Source organism: Haplochromis burtoni, unplaced genomic scaffold (genome assembly GCF_018398535.1).
Source record: "Haplochromis burtoni strain Fernald_Lab_line unplaced genomic scaffold, NCSU_Asbu1 Contig_29, whole genome shotgun sequence".
NCBI lineage: Eukaryota > Metazoa > Chordata > Actinopteri > Cichliformes > Cichlidae > Haplochromis > Haplochromis burtoni.
Genome location: NW_024582390.1, coordinates 390,159 through 412,959, shown reverse-complemented (window position 1 = coordinate 412,959; position 22,801 = coordinate 390,159). Strand labels below are relative to the sequence as shown.

At 38.9% G+C, this 22,801-nt stretch overlaps 1 protein-coding gene across 3 annotated transcripts; it reads right to left on the bottom strand.

Annotated features, from left to right (window-relative positions):
• On the bottom strand, window positions 1–22,801 carry vwc2l (von Willebrand factor C domain containing 2 like). Of its 3 annotated transcripts, none has more exons than XM_005918367.3 (5): window positions 21,701–22,801; window positions 20,455–20,964; window positions 16,548–16,646; window positions 8,167–8,296; window positions 1–917 (listed from the first exon to the last, which is right to left on the bottom strand). In XM_005918367.3, exons 2-5 carry the CDS (start codon window positions 20,860–20,862, stop codon window positions 766–768), a joined length of 789 nt encoding a protein of 262 aa, XP_005918429.1. In that variant the 5' UTR covers window positions 20,863–20,964; window positions 21,701–22,801; the 3' UTR covers window positions 1–765. The 3 variants fall into 3 exon arrangements, with proteins under 3 accessions (XP_005918429.1, XP_042075089.1, XP_005918431.1); XM_042219155.1 differs by having other exon boundaries at window positions 21,989–22,801; XM_005918369.3 differs by lacking the exon at window positions 16,548–16,646 and having other exon boundaries at window positions 21,701–22,797.

Genomic DNA, 22,801 nt, shown 5'->3' with positions numbered 1-22,801 from the left:
GGATTGATGCAGCATGGCTCTTCTTGGGGATGCAGGGTTTTTTTTCTTCTTTGAAAAGTGGTACTAACCTATCCTGCCTGTGAGACATGACTCAAAACCATGGTGCGTTGATCAATAAAGTCAGCCTTTGAGGTTCCATAGCTGTTAATGGTATATGACAGTTGCACGTTGCATCATGTATGTTAGGAGCGAGCTCCTGCCACAGCGATAAAGTCTCATGAAGAGGCAGACATTTATGTGTGATGCACATCTTGTAAACAAGCTCTTAGAGTGAAGTCGTGTAACTCAAGCACATCTTTGCCGTGTTTTCATCAGTGCTAATCCTTGTATGCGAAAAGAAGCGCTGCTAAGTGTGCTTACGGTTTGTTCTGCTGGAACACCTGTGTGATTGTGACTGGCACGCACAACAAGCTGATGACATACGTACAGAAATCAATTTGAGCAATTCAACATTGCCGATGGTTAGGAAAGAGTTCAGGGAGCTAAGAAACTTTTTTGTGTGTGTGTGTGAGAGCAGCAAGTCAAGCAAGTCAACTTCTGAAAATATATAGGACCATTAAAACCGGAGTGTGGAAACAACTGAGACAAGTTCCATCTTCTTCTCGCTGGCTACATTTGTGTGAAGCCTGCGAGATCACCTCTTCGATCCTACTGTATGCTGTCTCAGGATTTATAGGAATTGTGCTCCTGCCCTGTCAATCATACAAAATGGCACAGTAGGCAGAGCCTTGCCTGAGCTTTTCTACCATCCCCGTAGGAGTCCGTCTATGACAATGACTGGCCGTTGAGGCATTCTCGCCGCAAGCACTGCGCCGGCTTCCACCAGTCTCCGTTGTGGCAGCGGCAGATGGTGCAGTCGTCCACCTTTACTTCAATTCCAGCCGGGATGATCGTCGTTCCAGCAAAGCAATTTGGACCTGCCGCATGGGAAGGGAGGGAAGGAAAGGAAGGGGAGAGAGAGACAGAAGAAGAGGGAATGAGAACGACAAGAAATGGATGTGTCTCTCCTGAGAGCTTCTCTTTGCAGTGGGGTGGTGGAGTGATGCAGAGAGCTGCAGGGAGTTAGGGGAGTCAGAGCAGACGTACAGATCTTTTCACGGGCATGCACCGATGGGCTTGTTTTTGCAACACTAAAGCGCTTTTGTTAGTCTCTCCTTCTCCCTCGACATGGAGCGCTTTGCATCCTAATGCGCCGCAAGCAGAGAAGCCTGCCAGGCGCTGGCTTGGCAGTACAGAGAGGCTGGAGTACAGAGAGACAGAGGAAGAGAGAGAAAGCTGCTTTTAGAGGCAGTAGGGAGGATGGTGTTAATCACTTCGGTCTGTATGAAAAGGCCACAGAACTCCTTAGCAATTCCTTACACAGTTTCATTCCACGCATTCACACACGCTGACTGTCAAACCAATAAAGAACTCAGATTAATTTTGACATCTGATTTATCCGTTAAACACTGTAGGATTTACTTGTGTGGATGTTGATAGGATTCCTTTAATTCTAAAACGTGCTGTGTACGACTAGAACACCTTACATCGGCATTTCTAATAATCTCACCAGATAGACAGATTATCCTGGGTAAATTTTAGGATCTGTTTTCCAGGACGCCAAAGAACGGTATTACATTTGTAAGATTTATCTGTATTACCACCTGAAATTATTACATCTAATTTGTTTTTCTCTTTGCCTCAGAGATATTGGAGGTAGTGCATCTCTTTCTCTACCTCTAGAGACAGGAGAGCCAGAAGGTGCCATGAGTTCATCCTAGTTTTAATCATTTAAAATGAAGCAATCAGCAGCTCAATTGGTGTGACGGTGACTTTGGATCGCTCTCAGTGTTCGGCTCGGTAAAACCTGCCAGATTCAAGACTCCTCTACGAGCAGTCATAAAAACTCATATGTCCCATAACTCTTGAAGACACAGTAGCTTTCACGCTTGATATTCACGAAACATCTTGGTGTCCTGTGAATATGATTTAGGGTCTGGTAGCTTAATGATAGCAATGTAAATGTGTCAAGATAGTCAACCTAAGATCAGAGGTACATTTCTGGTACACTGTAGAATTTCTCACCTGTCACACAATTTGAGCCTTTTTCACACCTACATTTTAACACACAAGCACAGGTATCAGTAATAAAATAAATAAAGAGTGAATTTCATTTATCAGCTTCAATTTCAAGGTCCTGCATTTGTGCATGCTGGCTCATCGTCTCACTGTCACGGCTTTCAGGAACAATGTGGCCATCGGTAATATTATTAGTAACACCTCTGTTTTCCTTTTTTTTTTTTTTTAAAGGCTTGTTAATGCTTTATGGAAAAGTAACTCAGGGCATTAGATTAAGGTTAGCTAAAGATCAGGATTGTGGTTAAATATTTAAAACGTCACGCTGACTCGCAGCATGGCACACGGAACACTGACTTTTTAAATCTTCAAGAGCATGAGTTTAACCTTAAATCAAGGGTAAAAATGCTGGAATGGTCTACAGAGGGACAACTCCCAATATTTTACAAATTCTTGCTTTAACTTTAATTTAGATATTTTATCTTATTCTCCCAGTTAAATTTACCCTTCATTCTAATTTGTGTTGTACAGTTATTTCATTTTTAACCTTAATTTATATTTTATTCCTTCCTAGTTAAATTTACCCTTTTTAATTTTTCATATTTATTTCCTATCTTATTCATAGCCTTTCCTTTTTTGTTTTCTTTAGGTCACGAGCAGTTGTCCAAGCATTTCACTACATATCGTACTGTGTATGACTGTGTACGTGACAAATAAAATTTGAATTTGAATTTGAATTTATGCATCGAAGGAATTAGGTTTAATTCCAGCTAGTGCTTGTACGAGAAATAAAAGATGCAGGAAGCCATAAATTTCCATGTGACATTGACAAAGGGAGCTGCTGGCTACCTGCTACCCCCATCCTTTGCCTTAGCATAGATGGGTCCTATGCTCTATTTTAAAAAAGAAAGAAAGAAAGAGAAAAAAAAAAAGGAAAAGAGCATGGGATCTGATCTTAGACGTAGAGAGCACTTGCCAAGTCTTAACTCGCAACGATCTGCCTCTGGACAGCTGGCACAGGTCACGGGACAAACTCGGCAGAGGTTGATGAGGGAGGAGGGTGACCCGTGCTGCTGCCAAGTGTGATTGTTTATAGCCCGATAGATAGGGAGACGCAAGGACACAGTCTGAGCTTCCTGTCACCATGTGAAGGGCGTGCGGTCACTCGTCCGAGCATGTGATCAATTCGTGGCCAATAAAATCTGGTGAAGTCAGAAAATGTTTGTCCTGTGTCAAAACTGTCTCAGCACATCATACTTTCTCTGACTACTGCCTAAGGATTACAATGTAAACTGCAGCTTGTTGAGAGAATATGTCAAAGCGAATATGTTCCTGAACCGTATCCAGCTCCATGGCACTGCTCCTCTATGATATGTCTGTTAAAAGACCACAATGACGGCATTCTGACAGATAAGGAGTGGCAGATCTGTAGTTGGTTTAATCTTGTTATACTGAGGAACCATTAGCCATTTTCAGGATACTACTCATTTCTTTTTGAGAATTACATAATTACATATTCCCTGATTAATTTACAGTAGCCTATATAATTCATGATAAAGATTAGAGCTGAATCAGATGGGCTCAATGAATGCAGAGCTCAGAAATGAGCACTGCCACTGGCCTACTATTCTATTGTGCTGCCTCTTCCTCTCTGCTGGTGTTTTCAGGAAGGAACACCAAAAAGATGCCAAGCTGAAAAGCTACAGCCTAATAATAGAAAGCTCTGACAAAAGTTTGGCAACCATAAGCACTGATTTGCTGATTTGTGAGCTGAAAGACATCCAGTTATCAAGGTCATATCAGTTTAGTTCAAAGTTGCTTTTTTTAAAGTCTGAAATATAGTTAAGACACTGGAACATGGGTGATTAATCTTGTTTTTCACTGTGTACGCACATATAGCTCCATTTAAACTCACTAAGTCAGTGACTAATTGGACTAAATGAGTCAAATATTCCTCAGTAACATTTTAGCCACTGGCAATTTGGTCATCGCTGCACAATTCTGTTTACAAAGCAACCCTAAAAGCTTTCTTTCACTAGAATAAGTTAATCTGGACCTTTTACCTGAGCTGGAATTGTAAATGTGGTGTATGGAGATACAGTCAGAACTCAAACTAGTAATTTAGGCAGCTCATTTTAGGCACAAAATTGTATTAGGAATTGTATAAAGCCATTTAATTAAATTCAGTTGTCTTGTAATCTGTGAAATAAGCATTACTCATTTTCAGAGACTGTTGAGATGGTTTGTTTTTTATGTAACCTTAGTGTTACATTGTAATTACATTATTAATTTAAATAAACCTTTCAAATGTATATCTGTTCAGTATTAATTTCCATTTACCTTCTAAATCTCTGAGGGAGGTAAAAAGTGGTGAATGTAAACATGTTGATAGATAACAGAGAGAATTGTTTTCAAGTACTTTCAAGCATTTGAGTACAGTTTAAAGAAAATGTTCTCACTGCGCTTTCTGTGACTTTCTTCCCTTTAAAGTATTTTAGCAGGATGTGCAGGTTATATACACAAAGTTAACCCAAAGCTTTACCATGACAAGCTACTGTAGTATACTTACACTAGCATTTACCTGGAGAGTTTTGCTTGTTCAGTAAGAAGATTGTTTTTATAGAGATTAAAGCGGTTCCCATATAAATCTCACACTGTCAGATTATTAAGAAGAGTATTATTTAGTATTGTTTGCATTCATAAAATATTATATTTATGCCTCTCCTAATCATTTATGCCACAATAAAGTAAACCTATATAAAAAAGATAAAATCCTTTTTGTATTATAAGACCAAAGCCCTCTACATAATGTTTGGGTTAAAGAAAAAGAGAGCAGCAATAAAGATAAATAAATAAATAACACAACAAAAAGCTGGATATTGTAGACATGTTTCTAAAGGGAATGTAAGTTGACAGCAAATGCTGAACTTGCAAAATGCATTTTATTAACACTGATTCTTTATGTTTAAAGAGAAAAAGGTGCAGTGTTTCCAGTTTTTCATTTTGGAGTCACATCATGTTTTTGTGATATTCCAGTGGATCAATTTAATATTATTACAATTCCACGGGATCTGTATTTAGTAACCAAGGAACTTTCAAGGTAATCAGATTCAGCCCTGCCTACAGTCAACATGACCTGTCTGTCCAAAATCCTAGAGCCATTAGTCAGCTTACAATTATATGGCTTGCTGGAAGACAATAATGCCTTCCAGGCACAGCAGTCATGCTTTAGTCCTGTTCATATGACCTATTGTTCTCAGATGTACTTTGTCTTTAGTGGTAATTAGCATTTGTTTACACAACGACCGGTTGTCATCCAGTCTAACTTGTATAGATAAACATTATACCTAGAACTTCATACAGCCATAAGCATAGCAACTATCTAATTATATTAACTACTCAATTAAAACAAAACTGGCTTGTTGATCTAAACTTAAAAGTGTTACAGCTAAGTGGCTTCAGCTGGGATAACATGTCTATCAGATGAGGTCAGGACCTGCTTCTATGACCCAGCACATTATATATTCTGATGATGTCAACATCTTATTAAATATGCTGCTTTCTGCTTACTGCTGCTTCAAAGTATTTCTAACTGAGAGTTCAAACTGTTGCTGAATGGGCTCATATCATCACAGTTTAGTCTCACTGATATTTACTTCACGCATCCTTTAAATATAATTTGCATTCTAAGTCAGCAAGCAGCGCTACAAAGTAAAAGAGATGATGATCACATACGACCTTTGGTAAACCAGATTACAGTTGAACTATGATGACCTGTAGACCTCCCTGCTTAAAGCTAGATTTAAATGCCAACCACATAAAGATATAGAGTCTGTGCGTTTGATGTTATGTGCTGTGGGGTTTTTTGTGCTGTGGACTTTTACCTCAAATGCTTTTAGATGCTACTTGTTTATAGGTCTCTTTCAGTTATGCATTTAACAACTGAATAACATGGGCTATTGGATTGTGACTGATTGGATGTGATCACGTGACTGATAAAATACCAGATTCCTTTGCTTTGAGAAAACGATTGGATTGCTTTTGCAGTTTGCTTTGGATAATTATCCATTTGTACTATAAAGTGTTGTCCAATTATTATTTGTCCAATTATTATTTATTATCTGAGCAGAGTATAGTCCTGTACACTTCAGAATTAATTGTGCTTCAATCAGCAGTGACATTATCAATAAATGCTTGTCTCCTGGTTCTAATGGCAGCCATATGGGTTCATGCCATAACATTGCCCCCCACCACGTTTGACAGATGATGTGGTCGGCTTCAGATCATTAGCTGTTTCTCTCCATGCTTTTCTCTTGCGATAATTTTAGTATAAGTTAAACTTGTACACCTTGACAATGATCTTGTGATCTTGTGTTGTGTTGTTCTTTCTTAACCACATAAATAATTGTGTGATCATACACTACAAATGTCTTCTGTGTGGTCTTTCAGGCCTTTTGGTGTTGCTGAGCTGGCCAGTGAGTTCATTTATGTGTAATAATTTATCAGATTGGTGATTTGGACCCTCCTAACGGTTTTGCTCTTTCTATCTCTGTCTTTCTCTGATAGGTTTATTTTGGTTTTTCAGTCTAATGTTAGCCTCCTTCAATTGTACTGATATTTATTTGGGGCTCGTATTTAAATATAGTGGGGAAAAGCTATAAAATTAAAATCAAATGCTTTAAATCAGCTTCAGATAATAAGTATTCTTTAACTGCCATGAAGTAACAAGGGGGCAGGACTCACCTGGCCATGAAACTGCTGGTTAGTGAATTGTCCAATTAATTTTGAGCCTCTAAAAATGGGGGGTTGATTATGTATTAAAATGGCTGTAATTCCTAACCAGTTATTGCAATACTTATGTAAAATCCCTTGAATTAAGGCTGAAAGTTTGCACTTCACTTCAATAAATTCCACTGTGATGAACCTAACTGCACATTCTAGTTGCACAATTTTTGCCCCTGTTTGAAGTGCAATGATTTCTATAACTGTATTTTTATTTAAAACTAAAACCTGTAACGGGTAAAGAAAAACACAAATATCTGTCTCTCTGACTATATGTAACTGAACTGAGGACATTTGGGTGTCTGCTTTTCATTGTCCCTTGGCCAAAAATGAGAGCTAAATAGCATTCGTTCATTGTCCTCTCTTCGCAGCCCTCAGCTATCCACTCCCGTAAAGATTTATCTGGTACCAGAGCCTGACGAGGAACCCTTGGGTAACCTAGAAACAGCAGGCCTACCACTGAAATGCCAAGGGTGTCACTGTGCCCTGTCAGCCTGGATTAGTTCTCTCCTAGCAGCTTCTGTAGCCTTGTTACTGTGTGTGTGTGTGTGTGTGTGTGTCACTCTATGTGTGTTTATCTGTTGAAACAGAAGAAAACAAGCAATGGTGAGAAATAAAAAATACAAGGAAGAAAATGTTTGTAGTTGTGCCACTGCGGGCATTTAGCAACTGCCTCCAACTAAGTTATTCCCTTTACTTTTAACCTGTAGGTAAGCAGCAGTTAAATATATACATATCTACATATACACTTTCTTTTTTCATTAGTTTGTCATTTAAGTTCAACAAGAATGCAAAAACATTTTGTTTAGTGAATGCAACGTCAAGTTTAGACTTTGAATTTGATATTACGCCAGGTTCACACTGCAAAAGTGCACTTACTGTACTTTACTCATAAAGCTCCTTCTGTCCCTCGGGACTGGTGCTGGCAAAGGGAAATCTCTCACCTCGCCTTGTAAATAGTCAATGAACCATTGGAATCCTATAATTCTAATTTAGGGATTGGTTGTGTGTGACAAGGGCTCCAGGGCACTGGGAAATAAAAGGCTCTCTGAGGACCCATTAGTCCCTCCTACCATCCCTTTAATCAATGGGCTAATGTTTACTCTGCTTAGTGTGTCATTTATAATTAAAACTAGTACTGCTCATTAGTGTCCAACGGGCCCAAGGTAATAATTTTAATTCATAAAACATCAATTACATCCTCATCCTGATCTAAAGGCACGGCCATCAAATGGTGATACCACCGATAAACTTGCTGTCATTGGTTTAATGAAAATTTAATGACTTCTAAGGAATCTGAATTGACTTCCAGAGGAGATGAGTGTTTACCGTTTTTACAGATGGGGCAGCATTGCTCTGGCTCATACACAGGGTTGACACACTCTGGGACGGCGCAATCGGACACCACACAATGCACTTCATTATTTGGTTCGCAGCGGCACCACTCACAGGGTGACGGCTGTGGGCAGAGGAGGAAAGAGACAGGGAATCTGGGTTAGATGACTCAGTAGCTTTCACCTTGTGTGTATGTGTGTGTGCATGTCCATGCATGCTTGTGTTTTTCTCATATGCACATTCTTAATAGTTTCAGATGCGTGAAAAAAAAGTGTTGTGATAAACAAAGACACAGGTTAATAAATTATTCACATCCACAGTTTTATTAGGGTACTTTTGCCTTAACAAAAACAGCCTATACTACTGCTGGCTTACAACAAAATCTCTAGAAATAACTAAGGGAGTCTATAAGGTAATGTTCATGATATTTAATGTTTGCTGCATTCTGCTGTGGCCTGCCTCAGGAAACAGTTCAGAGACTTATCTCACCACCTCTGCAACATGTAAATCAGTAGCTACTATGCAGCTCCCTGTGCAGCTGCCTCATACTTGACTCTATCTTTACAAAGTCTCTTGACCGGAAAATGAACTGTAATGCAATTTCATGGAGTGGAAAAATACAAACTGTTTCCAAATCACAAAAGGTCAGCTGTTCATCATATTAGATTTTCTTTTTGCTCATCATAGTAAACAGCCTTTGAGTGTGTCTCTGCACTGCTGTATCAGCAGTTTGGTGTCGGGCTTAGACAGTAATAATATTTCATATTTGATAACCCCTTTTGCGGTCTTAACTTTTTTGGTGGGAAAGCTGATCTATGTGGACAGCAGCCAGTGCAACATAAACAATAAGCTTCACATTATGATTCTAATCTTCATGATTTATTCATTTGAAGGATAAAATTTCACTTATTGCAGCAGTCAATAATTTTAATTCATAACATATGCTACCACAGAATTTCCTGTGAACTCTGTGGTGGCAGCTTTTAAACGATTAGTTCATGGGTCTTTACCCTGTTGGTCAAGTGTTGCATTCCAACTTGCAATATTTTTTTTCTTTTTTCCAGCAAATATAATTAACTTTCATTCATTAAAAAAAGGAGATCCACAGCTGTCTATTTATACATCGTTTTTCCCACTGGTGTGGGTTTGCTTAATGGGATGTCTCTATACAATGGAAAATTTACAGTGTAGGCTAATATAATAGGTACGTTTTATTTTCTTTGGATGGACTTTTTCCATTTTTTATAGTATGCTAAGCTAACCAGTTCATGCCTGCGCTTAAGTCATTCATTTTTTTCTGATGTCTTTAAATGATTAATGTAGTACTTTGGAACTGTGTCATCAAATATCTGAGCTGCATTTGTTCCCAAAATATATGGATTTATAGCCACGACAACAGCGGTTCCACAGTTTGTTTTTGTGCAGAGACAGGTGAAAGGGCTAAGGTATTTCAAGATGTATATGTGTTACTTTTACCATCTCTTCTGGGCAGATCGCATTAAGTGACACATAATCAAAGTGTCAAAACTCCTTTTGTTTTTATTGAAGTTTATGGGAGTCAGCATGCACATTAAGAGATATAGGGGAAACTGTGCAAAATAAATACAATCCAGTTACTGATTGTAGGTATTCCCAAGACCATGTAGAAAAAGTTCTCTGAATCAATGCAAAATAAATAAATCTAAAATGTTACTTCCTCTTATTAAACTTTCTCTCCTCACGATAGAACATCTGATAACTTTGCATTACATATGCTGTAATTCTGATGAATGTAGATGAAAATCATCACTAATTTCTTATATGCATTTGCAATATAAGAATAAAGCTGTAAATCATGACAAATAACAAAGTCTTTATCTCTAACATATTACTATGAGAAGACTGATTAAATATTTAACGCCGATGTAGCTCTGTAGTCCATCACATTTACGACTTGAATAAAAATGCAAAAACACTGGCAACAGAAGAAGCTTAGGTTAAATCAAGATTATATTGGGTAATATGTTTCATTGGGGATATTAAAGCGAGATTCGTTTGCAATAATGAACTACATTCCATGGGTTTATTACAATGTTTAGAAGAGAATATTCCAAATGAATATTATGCGTGGATGTGGCGCATAAACATGGCCCAGAAAATGTTAAAACCCCTTGAATAAACTTATCAAACTAGCTCAAATGATCAGACTAAAAATAAATGATGGGATGCTTTTGAAAGAAAGTCCCAAGACATCAAGCAAAGATCTAAACTTCTGACATATCTGGCATATAAAACCAAACTGATGCTCAAGTTTGTGGGCACAGATAACCACATTCAAAATACAGAGTAAATATAAAAACAGGAACATGGCAGCGCTTCTGCAGATGTACTCAGCTATAGTGTACTGCCAAAAGTGTTTAGATCTTGAAAAAAATATCACCATATTATAGTGTTTTGCATCTATTTATACATCATGGCATTGTGCTGTCCTGTGTGAATATATAGCTTTGCACCATCGCATACTGAAATTTAATGAGGTCTACAGAATCCAGCTGACATGATATCTATCCATCCTTTGTTTTAAACTGTTTATCTAACTAGGGCTGCTGATGACTCGAGCCTTTGCCAGCTGACACTGGGTGAGGAGCACAATAAACAGTCCATTACAAAGCTAACAAAGAGATGCAGACAACCATTTATGTTCACATCCACAGCTACAGTATATTTAGAATCACTAATTAACATGCAGAACTGTGTCTCCAAGTACCCAGAGACAACACGCAGGATAAAAATTGTTTGAGTAGAATTCCAGTGAAAAGAAACAAACAAACAAAAAGTAAAATATGATGATATACATTATAAGAGGAAGTAAAATTCTCTCTTGCTCAAATAAATATTTTGGTTACTAAAATGAAAACTATGACATTATCATGTTTTAGTGATTTTATAACTCAATTTAAGTGCCATACAAAAGAATGCTCTTAATCTGACCGCAATCATTGAAGTCATTAATTAAATTACTTGCTTTGCTACAGTATGCAGTTGTGTTCATATTTATTTGGACACCGACACCATTATTCTAACTTTGCCTCTGTAAAGCACTAGTGCAGATTTTATATCTGGATGCAACTGAAGCGCAGATTTTCTTACTTTAATTCAATGAGTTTATGGTGATTTCATTTTAATGGAGAGACAGAATATTAACCAATAATGCAGAAAAAAAACAAAAGAGGTTATAAAATGATTTCCAGGTCATTGAGTGAAATTAGTGCTTAATCTCCAAACAATACATGACTTAGTACTTGATGGATAAACCTTCCCTGGCAAGCACAGGGGTAAGACATCTCTTGTACTTGGTCACCAGGTTCACTCACCACAGATTTTTAAATAGGATTGAGGTCTGGAGACTCCATGAATCTGATGCACTTCTTCCTTAGACACTCTTTTGTAGCCTTGTGTGCCTTGTATGTTTTGAGTCATGGTCCATGATTCTGTCCATTAGTCCCTCAATATGTTTAAGTCATCCTGTATCCTTAGCAGAAAAACAGGCCCAAAGGCCCATAATGTCTGTATGGGGATGGTCTTCTTTTCTTTATACTCAGCATTTCTCTTCCTCCAAACACGGTGGATCGAGTTGATGCCAGACAGCTAGATTTTGGTTTTATCTGACCACAGCACTTTCTCCCAAGCCTTCTCTTAATCATTTAAATGTTCACTGGCAAACACAAAAAAGTGCCTTCTTGAGCAATGTGACCAGTGTGTTACCAATGGAGTTCTTGGCTACTGTGGTCCTAACTGCCTTCAGATCATGAAGAAGCTCCTACTGTGTAGTTTTGGCCTGATCCATCATCTTTCTCATGATTATCCTCACCCCAGGAGCCAAGATCTTGCACAAGCTCCAGATGTTGGCCATTTTACATTTCTTCCATTTCCAAATAACTGCACCAGCAGTTGTCACCTTCTCATCAAGCTTCTCGCAGATTTTCCCGCAGGTTTTGTATTTCATGCTAGCCTTGTTCTGGTCTACAGTTTTGTCCTCCTTTGGCAGCTCTTTGGTCTTGCTCACAGTGGTGGAGATGTTAGATTGAAAGAAATTTGTTGTGTGGATAGAAAATTAAGTGATTCTGTGGACAACTTGTAATGTGCTTTATACACATAAAGTATTGAGATCAGTAGTATCTGTAACTGATAAACTGCCTGATTGACTGTAATCTATGGCATCACAGGCAATCTGTGAGCCAAAATTCTGGCTGGGTTTAGGGGATCAATTACTTCAAGTACTTTCAAGTAATGACATGCAAATCAGTTCATAACTTTTATGTTTTTTTCTAGACAATATTCTGTCTCGCCATTAAAATGAAACTACTGTGTAAAATAGGCTGTTCCTTTCTTTGTAAGTGAGGGAATTTACAAATTCAGCACAGCATCAAAGCATATTTCCCCCACTGTCGTCCCCCAGGTGCAAAAGTATTGAATCAGTTGATGGACAAGCAGTTTCAAGTCCAGGTGAAGCCTGTTCCCTCGTTATTCCATGACAAGTTAAGCCGATTAAAGAGTTTGTTCTGAGTGTTAAACTTGCATCTATCCACTGGAATTCTCAATATGACATGCAAAGAGATGCCAATAGAAGTAAAGGTCATCATTAGACTGAAAAACCAAAATAAGCCTATTAGTAGTGTTGTGCGATACTGCAAATTTTGGTATTGATCTGATACCAAGTAAATTGGGCTAGTATTGCAGCTAAGAATACTAATACTGATGCTTTTGACCTGCAAAGGCGCCTTATGTAGAGGAGAGCAGTGTATCATGATTTATAAAATGAATCATCAATAATTTGCATATTCTGTACAAATTTGTGATTACTATGATTGGGATTACTTGCCACAATAATTAGTTAATACAACAACAAAAAAAATCCCAACTTTTCAGTATTTCAAGTGTTTTTAAACTGGGTTTTTTCAGAGAGCTGGAATTTAAATGTGCTAGTCTCTAAAGCACTTTAGGTCATCTTCTGTTGTTTAAATGTGCCACAGGCTATAAATGAAATAGATGTGACAGTCAACACAAAAATGTTCAGGCATTTTTCATAGTGCATGTTTGAGGCATATTTTTCATTTCCAAAAAAAAAAAAAAAATCTGCTGAGCTTAGAGTTTAGAAACAAACATCAATTCAATACCAATACTATTGATATTGCATCAATCCACCGACCTCTACTTATTAGACAGATCAAAATCTTTAGATGTGGCCATGCTCTGAAATTCTTAAAATGAAGGAATGCACTGACCAGCTCAACAGCACCAAAGTCCACTTTTTTTTGTTAAGGAAAAATCCTTTACAACATTTGGCCAAGCAAGAACACTATCAGGCAGGTAGGTGCATCGTTGTCTAAAACTTCAAGAGACACATTAATATTCTAGGTTTACAATGTGGTGTAAAGAACATGAAGGCCAGATTAGTCTGTGTCTTGGACACTTCTGACAGAGCCTTCACATTTCTGACAAAAAAAGGTCTCTGGATGAAGTCAAGATTAACTTTTACCGGAATGATAGGAATAGAAAAGTATGCACAAGGATGAGAAACAGCAGTACCATACCACTTTATCTGGTAGAAGTAAAGTTATAGCATCGTATGCACATCTATGGCTGCCACCAGAACCGGGCCACTACTGTTTATTGATGATGTGACTGCTGATAGAAGTACTGATAGTAGGATGAATCTTGAAGTTAACAGGGCTTTACTTTCTGCTCAGATTCAGCCAAATGCTACAAAACAAATAGAACATTTTTAGCAGCATTTGGCTTTTGACCTAAAACATCCTCCACAGGCAGCCTAGGAGCTTTCTCAAAGAAATGGGGTATTCTTCAACGGCAAAGCCTGTCACCTGATCCCAACCTAATAGAGCATGCCTTTCAGTTACTGAAGACAAACCTGGAGGGAGAAAGAACCAAGAACAAGCAGCAAAGGCCAGGCAGAACATCTCAAGGGAGCAAATGCAACATTTTTGCAGTCACAGACTGTAAATGATTTTTTATCCAAGTATGAAAAACCAAATCTTAACTGATAGATTTTTTTTCATTATCATTGACCAAAAAACCCCCCAAATCCAATCTTAACCAAAACAAAACATATGAATCTAATTGTGCATTTTACAATGAGAACAGATCCATTTAGATAATCAATTTAGATATAACGTAATATGATACATTTTCACAACGAAACAATAAAGCTTTAGGGATAAACCCTGGGGAGAACCTTATGTTTCACAGTTATAGACTTGATTGTAGCACTAGCTAATCCTGAAGTGAAGCTGTGAGCCTGAAAAGTGGATTCAACAGCTCCACAGAAGAGTGTAGGAATGCGTTTCCACTGTGGCACATAAAAACTTTATCTACTTTTTCCAACAATGTCTTTCACATAATTTGTCTCTCAGGTCAATGTGGGTGGTTGTTGCATGATATGCTAAAATGAAAGTGGAAGTTACAAGCAGGAGTCCTGATAAATGCCATTGTTTTCTCCTCCTTTAACGTCACTGATAAGATGGGAGGAACTGCAACCAGAATGCAGCAGAGCTTGAGCAGGCAGAAATAAAAGTGGACTCATTCTTAATTGCTGAAAAAGCTCAGTTGGTACAGATACCAGAGTAGATGCTGTAGAGGAGCTACTTCAAATCCATTCAGACAGAAACTTGCATGAAATCATGTATAATAAAAACAATGGATAACATGAGTGGGTAGGTACAAATGCGACACGAATGCGAATAAATATTTTTGAACAAGAAATCATCCAAAAACTGACACAGAAGAGGAAACTAGGTTCTTACTATAATATATGTGCATGTATTTAATCCCTAGGTGTTTCTAGATGTAACAAGTTGTATTAAAGTACAGACTGGAGATTGTGGCTATGAGAGACAGCAGTTTTTATTCACTATCACAACTGACCTTTAAAATAAATTAATTTGAAAGTGGTATTTCTCTGTAGGTTAATCTGCCAGATCGGCCTGTAATGCAGCCTGCTAGTTCAGATGCTTTACGGGAAAAAGTATATTAAAAATGCAATTGGAAAAGAAAACTTCTTCATGCACCTTTGACACATTGCTGAGAATCCTTCAATGTATTCAGCCATGCCTGGTGCTTTCAATGCGTCCTTTTGTGTGAGGTCTACCGTGAAGAGGATCAGTCATGCCTAAGCCCAGACTTACAAAAGAAAATGGAGCACTAGTACCGAATTTAGACTTGCTGCCAGATGTTTTGGTGAAGAAAAGACGCCTGTTGTCCCCATCTTTCTGGCTGGCTATTTGAGTCAATCGATTGCCATGCTTTTCATTCGCACACTGAGACAAACAGAGACAGGGCAGGGAAGCAATGAATAGTCAGGTAACCTTCAGCAGGGCAAAATGGCAATGCAAAATACTCTGAGACTGGACGACAGGGTCACAGGAAATATACTCATGCTGTTAAAAGCAGTGACAGGAATGAGTTGACAGTCAAACTGCATGCTCTGTTGTTCAAGTCAAAACAATGTTTTACCAATGGTCAAATAACACAGAGAATAGACAGAAAGGACTTGAGGATGAGGATGGAAAACATGCAGTACTAACACTTGCACATCAATTCTGCAAGTGCAAATATGTCAAAAACATAAAAACGTGTTTGACATTCTCTGCGGTCAAATTGTTTGCACTTAACAATTTTTTTTCCCTAATTGCGACTGTTGTTGCCTCCAGCAAATTGGATAAGAAAATCAATTTGAGCAATAATTTTAACAGCTTTTATGGATGTTTTCTCACATAGGTATGTTAAAAACACAACAACTTACTGTGGTTGTGTGGGCAGCTCAGCCTGTGTGTGTGTGTGTGTGTGTGTGTGTACAATTGTAAACAAATTATTATAATTGTCTGCAGACATGTTTTCACAGAATACTTCTGTGACTTCGCCACATCACTGCAGTGATAGAAAAGTACAGATATAATAAATAAAAGTTACCAAAAAACAGAGACATGAAAAAAATCCAACCACAGTGTTTGATTTACATTGATTGGAGTAATTCATTTATGAGATTTCCTCAACATTTAAATCTGGTACAGGGCTTAATTGCACTCCACTGAATAGTACTTGTCTCATGCGGATTAAGTAAAAGGTGAGCAGAACTCAAGCATTAAGGCTATTAGTCACAAATTTAGATTGTTTGCCTTTAAATGAGAACTTATTCAAGATCTGACGGCTGATTTGCACTGTGTGTACCTTTGTTACTGAACATATTAGAGCCCTCCCACCTTTGTCAAATCTGCATCCCTTCCCTAGGGGGGAGGGTGGTCATAAGAAGCATGGATGGGATTCTTCACATCTGAGTTCACATCCCAGCACTAGCCTGAAGATCTGGGATCTGAACTCACCCTATACCTCCTGGTTCTTGATTGCAGCTGCGCTGAGGCCAGAGGCACACCGGCAGCCATGCTGGGTGGACTGGTCCCTTCCTCATCAGATGGAAAACCCTGTAGGTGAAACACCTACTATGGTTGAGTGGCATGACTCACTCACATCGCAATAAAACAAGATATTGGAAATTACTGCATCTACTTTTACAAAGAATTTAAAGCTGAATCAACAGTATTAGTATTAAATTCTTTGTTGCTACAAGCAAAAACTTTTAAGTGGATGAGCTGTAGTGGGGAATGTAGTTTGGACCTATTTGTCAATTTGCTGATGCACGAGTTATGCCAGCATTAGATTCACAAATGACAGGCTGACATTTCGCTGGAGTCAGCTGCTTTGTGTTGAAGGAATGCCCAATACTACTTGCATGATCATGATTGCATACATTAGGTGCAATATACTTAATGATCAGCCTACAGTATAATGAGGTTTTCAGCATAAGGAAAGTGGAAATATGAAGTGTTGGTGGATGCCAAAAACAGTTCTTCATAGCCAGACATCCCAGTTTCCCAGAAGCTCTAAACAGCCCACATCTCTCTTGTTATTTTCCCAAAATACTGACTCTTCTCTCTTCTCTTCTCCATCATCTGCTACTGAATATAAATGCACACCTCTACACAATGCAACACAATCACCTCAAATGAAATGCCAACAAAGCCCAAACCAAAGGTTAACCTGTCGGCATCTTTAAACAGGGGTCTGCATATCAGACACTGACGGCCTTTGATTTCCTTTAACACTGCGGGGTTCTGAGGCTTTCATGTCTTTACTGAAGAAACTCAACTTTCACAATTTGGACTAAGACACTGCTACTTGTGTGGGCATGGATTGTTTTTTGAAAAAAGATGATCATTATGAACCATAGTGCAATTTCTACTGAGACAATCTATAAAAACAAAAGATTTTGTTCTTCACCTTGAAGTAATGTTGAAATGTCCTTGCCTTCTCTTGCTCCTCAATGCACTATTGATAGATCAATGTTACATCAGACTGCGAAGCTTTTGCCCTTAAAGTAGCCCTTACAAAATCACAGAAATCTGTGGGGCTGCAGGAGCTTGATTGTGTCTGACGTGCAAACACACCAATCATTACAGATTAAGTACATGGGTTTCAAATAGGCTAATCTCTCACACCCCTTGCTAATGGGAACACTATGTCACTTTCATGCCACCAAGAGTTGTTGTTGCCTACTAATGCAAAACATTTTTCAATTTTTTCAGTATCATTTTTTTTTATTTTAACATTTGAAATCTTAATGTCATTCTGTTTACAATGGCGAGAGAACACCTGAATATTTAAAATCTTTGAATGGATATTTGTATATCAATATTGTTGACAGATTTGTTGACAGAATGGCACCTAATAGAGATGCATTGCAACAGTTCTGAACAAAGGCATAAACTCCAATGCAATGCCTCTTTGCACCTCTAGCTGATAATGCAGATGAATCCCACAGCCGCTAAAAGGTTTTACATTAAAAACTGATGAATAAACATTAGCACACTATTTTTCCCTCCTTGTGCTGTTTGATTTCTTGTGATTTCCCCCCCCCCCCCCAAAAAATGCATTTCCAGAGAAACTGTAGCAGAAAAGTTAATTATGATGGCCTGTCCACACACCTGCTTTGCTTAACTCACTCTTTAGCCCCGTGTATGCTTCAGTTTTTTTTTCTTTCCGTTCAAGTGGCATGCTAATTATTTTCTTATGCAAAATGTTCTGACATTACAGGAAGCTTTGTTTGTTTTACCTTGAAGCTGTTATAAAACTACACTAAAACACCTCCTGTTGTCTTGGAGTTTTGGACAGCAAGCAAAAAAGGAAGACAAAAGGAAATATGCCGTAGTGACTATATTCACTAGAAGTTGCTGTAAATACAAAAAGATGATCATCTGGTACTTAACCGGGTCAAATACCTAAAACAGACCTACAGAGCTATTATAGATATAAACACTTCATAATGTGCTATTCTATGTTGTGTGCACACCTGGATTCACTTTCTTTAAGTTACCAAAAAGCATAATTAAAGCTATGCACAAAATTAATTTTGTGTGATATTTTACATTTTTCAAATGCAGTCTTCATCTTAGAAAACAGTTTTAATGATACACAGATATTGTGCATTTCACTGCGTATTTGACAGCATAAGATCAATATTTTTTTTAACCCTGCAAAGGAAACCTTATGAGAAATAGTCAGACTTATTGGACTGTATAAGCACACGCACACACATGTAGTCCACCCACTCCTGCAAACTACAACTGACAAAGTTAGCTTTGAAGATGCTTTTGAGCTTTTGAAAGACTATTTTCAATTATTCATTTAGCTCTTGAGTACCTTTTATGTGTCTTTAAAAGGGTAACCAACAACTTGTGTTTCCCCAGCTGTGGCCCGGTCAAACAGATATTTGCTGGGGTCATAAATCCTATCTGAATACAAGAACTCTTGTCTAAGGAGCTATTGCAGGTTTTTTTCTTCTAATGTCTTCTGCTTTTTTGATCTGCAAATGCTGGTAGTTGGTTTTGCAAAAAAGAATCTTACTGCAGGAATTATCTTCCAAGTACATCTGTTATAATAAATAGCCTATCTAGTTTGGTCTTATTTTACATCTTCGGCAGATGTTCACAAAATTGAGAGAAAGTTTTTCATGTTACTGATGATGATGAGAACATACCTCTAACATTAGTTTCTACTGTGTAACTGGTAACTCCATAATGGGATAAATTTACAGCTATTATGTAAAGCGACAAAAAAAAAAATGGAATTTTTGATCGATTGCATCATTCAAAAGCTAATTTATGTCACTAAAGTGGAGCCCGCAAAAATTCAGTTTACCATTGGAGGCATTTGTCTGACAACCGCAATGGATGCACTTATCTTAACTGGTAGCTGATACATTTGCACAGACATGAACAAATGCTATGATTAACCACAGAGCTATACCCTTGTTTTGGCTATGACATGTCATATTATATTTCAGTCACTTACTGCCTCAATCCAGTTGTGAGAAATGTGAATGAGGAGGTTTCCTCATGGGCAGCAACAATTTAAACACAGACTGTAGTTGTCATGCTCCCAGTGTCATTTATAATCAGGCAGTACTGTCATGCTCTGTAACAACCACTGAGACACTGGTCTGATAGGTAGAAACCTTTTTTTTTCAACAGACACAGGGAAGCTGGAGCTGCCAGTGATGACTCAGTGTCCACAAATCACAGTATTAAAATACTGTTATAGCATCTGTCAGTTTGGTAATGCTGGATGAATGTTCAGTTGATGAAGCAAGCAGAAGGATGATATCACTCTGGGTGGCAGCCATCTTGGTGCCCTTGGCCAATAAACACAATTTGAGCTTACTTTCACATTATGCCAAGGACTGATCTAAACCCAAATACAAAGCCTCACTAATTCGAACCCTAACAGCCCCACCAGATCACATCTGCACCACTGTTGTGTTACATTTTGTTATTTTCATCAGTAAATGTGATCAAAGATGATTGCTGTCAACAAGTTAACAGACTAAAAAGGAAAGAAAATATGAGACATGGTGCTTTTTACATTATGTTTGAAGTGACTTGTCAGTTTACCACGACCATAGAGGTGTTGCTGTGAACGCATATGATTGTCACAGACCTGTTTTGTTTTAATAACTTCTACACTTGCGTGTGACTTGATTGTGTTTCACCAAATGAACTGGAAAGATGGATTAGAGTCTTGAGCATCAGTTAGTTTTTAATAAAGATAAATAAGATGCAGAGTGGTGATTGTTGGTGGAATATTCATGTTCAGTGCTAGAGTTTTTCTAGTGGATTCTGGTAAACAGATGTTTTTTTTAAAGGCTGAATTATAATCTTCTAACTCATTGCTTACCTTGAATTCTTCCAGAATTTTATAGGTTTTCCCTCGGTACTCGCAAAAGTTTTTCACCTCTTTGCACTCAGGGCAGCATCCATTGTGTTCCACTTTGGTGCACTTTGGATGCAGTTTCGGGCACTCGGGTTGGTCGCACACAGGCCCATCCTCTGTGCACACGCACGGGCAGTTCGAGTGTCCCGGATAGAAACGTTCCCCGAGTTTGTAGACGAAGCCGCTGTCATCCACGCATCCCTTGCCCCGGTAGTCATCAAACACAATGTTCTCACCGACGGTCCGCTCCGCCTCGTCTGCGGCGTAATCCTCGGGGTTACCCACCGTGGCCGGTGACACAGCGCTCAGGGCCAACAGGGGGACGAAGGCAGTCAAGAGGAGAAGGCCCATCCTTTGCCGCGGCATTGACATCCACGTTCAAAACGGCTGTGTGGATGTCATCCTTAGCCTCTCTGTATCCTCACCGGATCTGTCCAGGGCTTCATTATCACCACCATCACGTAAGGAAATGAGCTGCAGTGGAAAAAATAGAAGATGACATGATGGATGATGACTCCCCAGCTGCTGGTTTGCACATCCTTACAAACCAAAATCACCTTTTAAATACTTTCCCCCCTTTTTTTTTTCTCTTTTTTGTTTGGCTTAGGCCTGTGTATGGGTATCTTTTATTTACGGTGCACATATGCAGTACCAATGTTTCAATAGAGATCATTCGGAATTCTTTATCATTGCTCTGTCACAAAAGAAAATATCTTACACATAGTGTTAGTGTGGTGGTGGTGGTGGTGCATTAGATGCAAATTATTCTCCTCTTTCAAAATCACAGCAACAGCTACGACTATCAACAGAGGGAAGGGTTATAACACTGATTGTCTAAAGTGGGTGGAGTGAGCTCCCCACGGTCGTCTTCTCCCCATTAAATAAAACCGAATCAGATATTACAATTTGAAACTTTATGAGAGGCTTCAGAGACAACAGGTAGCATTAACGCTTTCAATTCTCCCCCAGGTCAGTAATGATAGTAATGGCTTCTCCGTCTCTGGGTTTCTTGTAACCACCTCTTATTATATTAACCATGTTCCATGCAGACACATGCAAATATTGAGAAATGCGCAATGATTTAACCCAGAATGCGTCAACCGTTTGCAAGGGGAAACACACACATCGACAATCCAGACAGTTGGGGAATATATAGCTGAAGATAAATATCTCTATGATGCGTATTAAGCGACAGCTCTAACTCACTCACCGCTTTGAATAAGACTGATATCCACTAAGTGTGAAGGTAGGATCCCCAATACAGAGAGCGGAGACAGATTACAAATAGTCGCCTTGCCTATTGGAAACTTCACTCTATCCACAGGGTGAAATCACCAGTCTCCACGAGATACTGTAATCCGCCCTCTTGTCGTGATGATGTGCTTAAAAGCAACTAAACAACAGCCTTTTGGAGGTTTGCTCCCCTTTCCCCCCCTGCAGAGAAAAAGACATCCGCGTAAAAGTAGGTCTTCTTCATGATTATCCTCATTGGACTCACCTTTTCGAGACAATATCGCAGTTCAAGTCCAACTGCATGCGTTACAGACAGAGAAAGAGAGACTAAAAAAGAAACTGCTCGAGAAATCCTCTATAGCGTTCCCTGAGAATCCGGAGTCAATTCAGTATTTCCCCACGATGGAGGTGAATATTAGAAAGCAGCAGCCAGTCTTGTTGCACATGTGTGTATACATCCAGCAGTTGTGCGGAAAATAAAAAATCCACATGGGTAGAAGTTAAAGAGTATAAAAAATCGACCCATTCGCGGCTGAAGCCAGTCATTTTTTGAATTTGTGGCCGAGGTCACGTTCATCATCAGCAGGCGAGACTGACGAGGGAGCGCTCCGACTTTCAGCACCTTGGAGAGCGACTATCTTCTGCGTCCTGAGCCGAGCAGAGCAGAGCGCCCCCCCCAATCCCCTCTGCCAACCACAGTCACAACAACACTCACCTCCCACGATCCGAGGACAAGTATGACTGCATTACTGCAAGGGTTAAAGGCTGGGACGAAGTAAAACGATCAAATAGGTGGTCATTAGTCAAGACTGGTTCTGACAGGAGCAGCTGGTAAATTGAGGAGGTATGCTAGATCAGTTAAATATGTGTGCGAGCCTTCCCCCTGTCTGTAAACGAGTGCGCCTATGTGCACGCCTGCCTCATTATACGCCTGTGAATATGTGTCTCCATGCGTGCGCGAGTGTGCCAGCGCGTGACAGTGTCTTCACACATGACCCGCAGCATGTTTCTCTGAGTCACTCATTTCTAGCGCAGTTTACGGAGACCTATTTGTATTCAATGGTGCACTGCAAAAGGG

Coding starts and splice junctions, on each gene's coding strand:
- vwc2l (XM_005918367.3), bottom strand. CDS start 20,862: ATGTCAATGCCGCGGCAAAGGATGGGCCTTCTCCTCTTGACTGCCTTC. Junction 16,647..20,454: donor AAATTCTGGAAGAATTCAAG/GTAAGCAATGAG, acceptor TTTCACCTACAG/GGTTTTCCATCTGATGAGGA. Junction 8,297..16,547: donor CAAGAACCAGGAGGTATAGG/GTGAGTTCAGAT, acceptor CTCTGCCCACAG/CCGTCACCCTGTGAGTGGTG.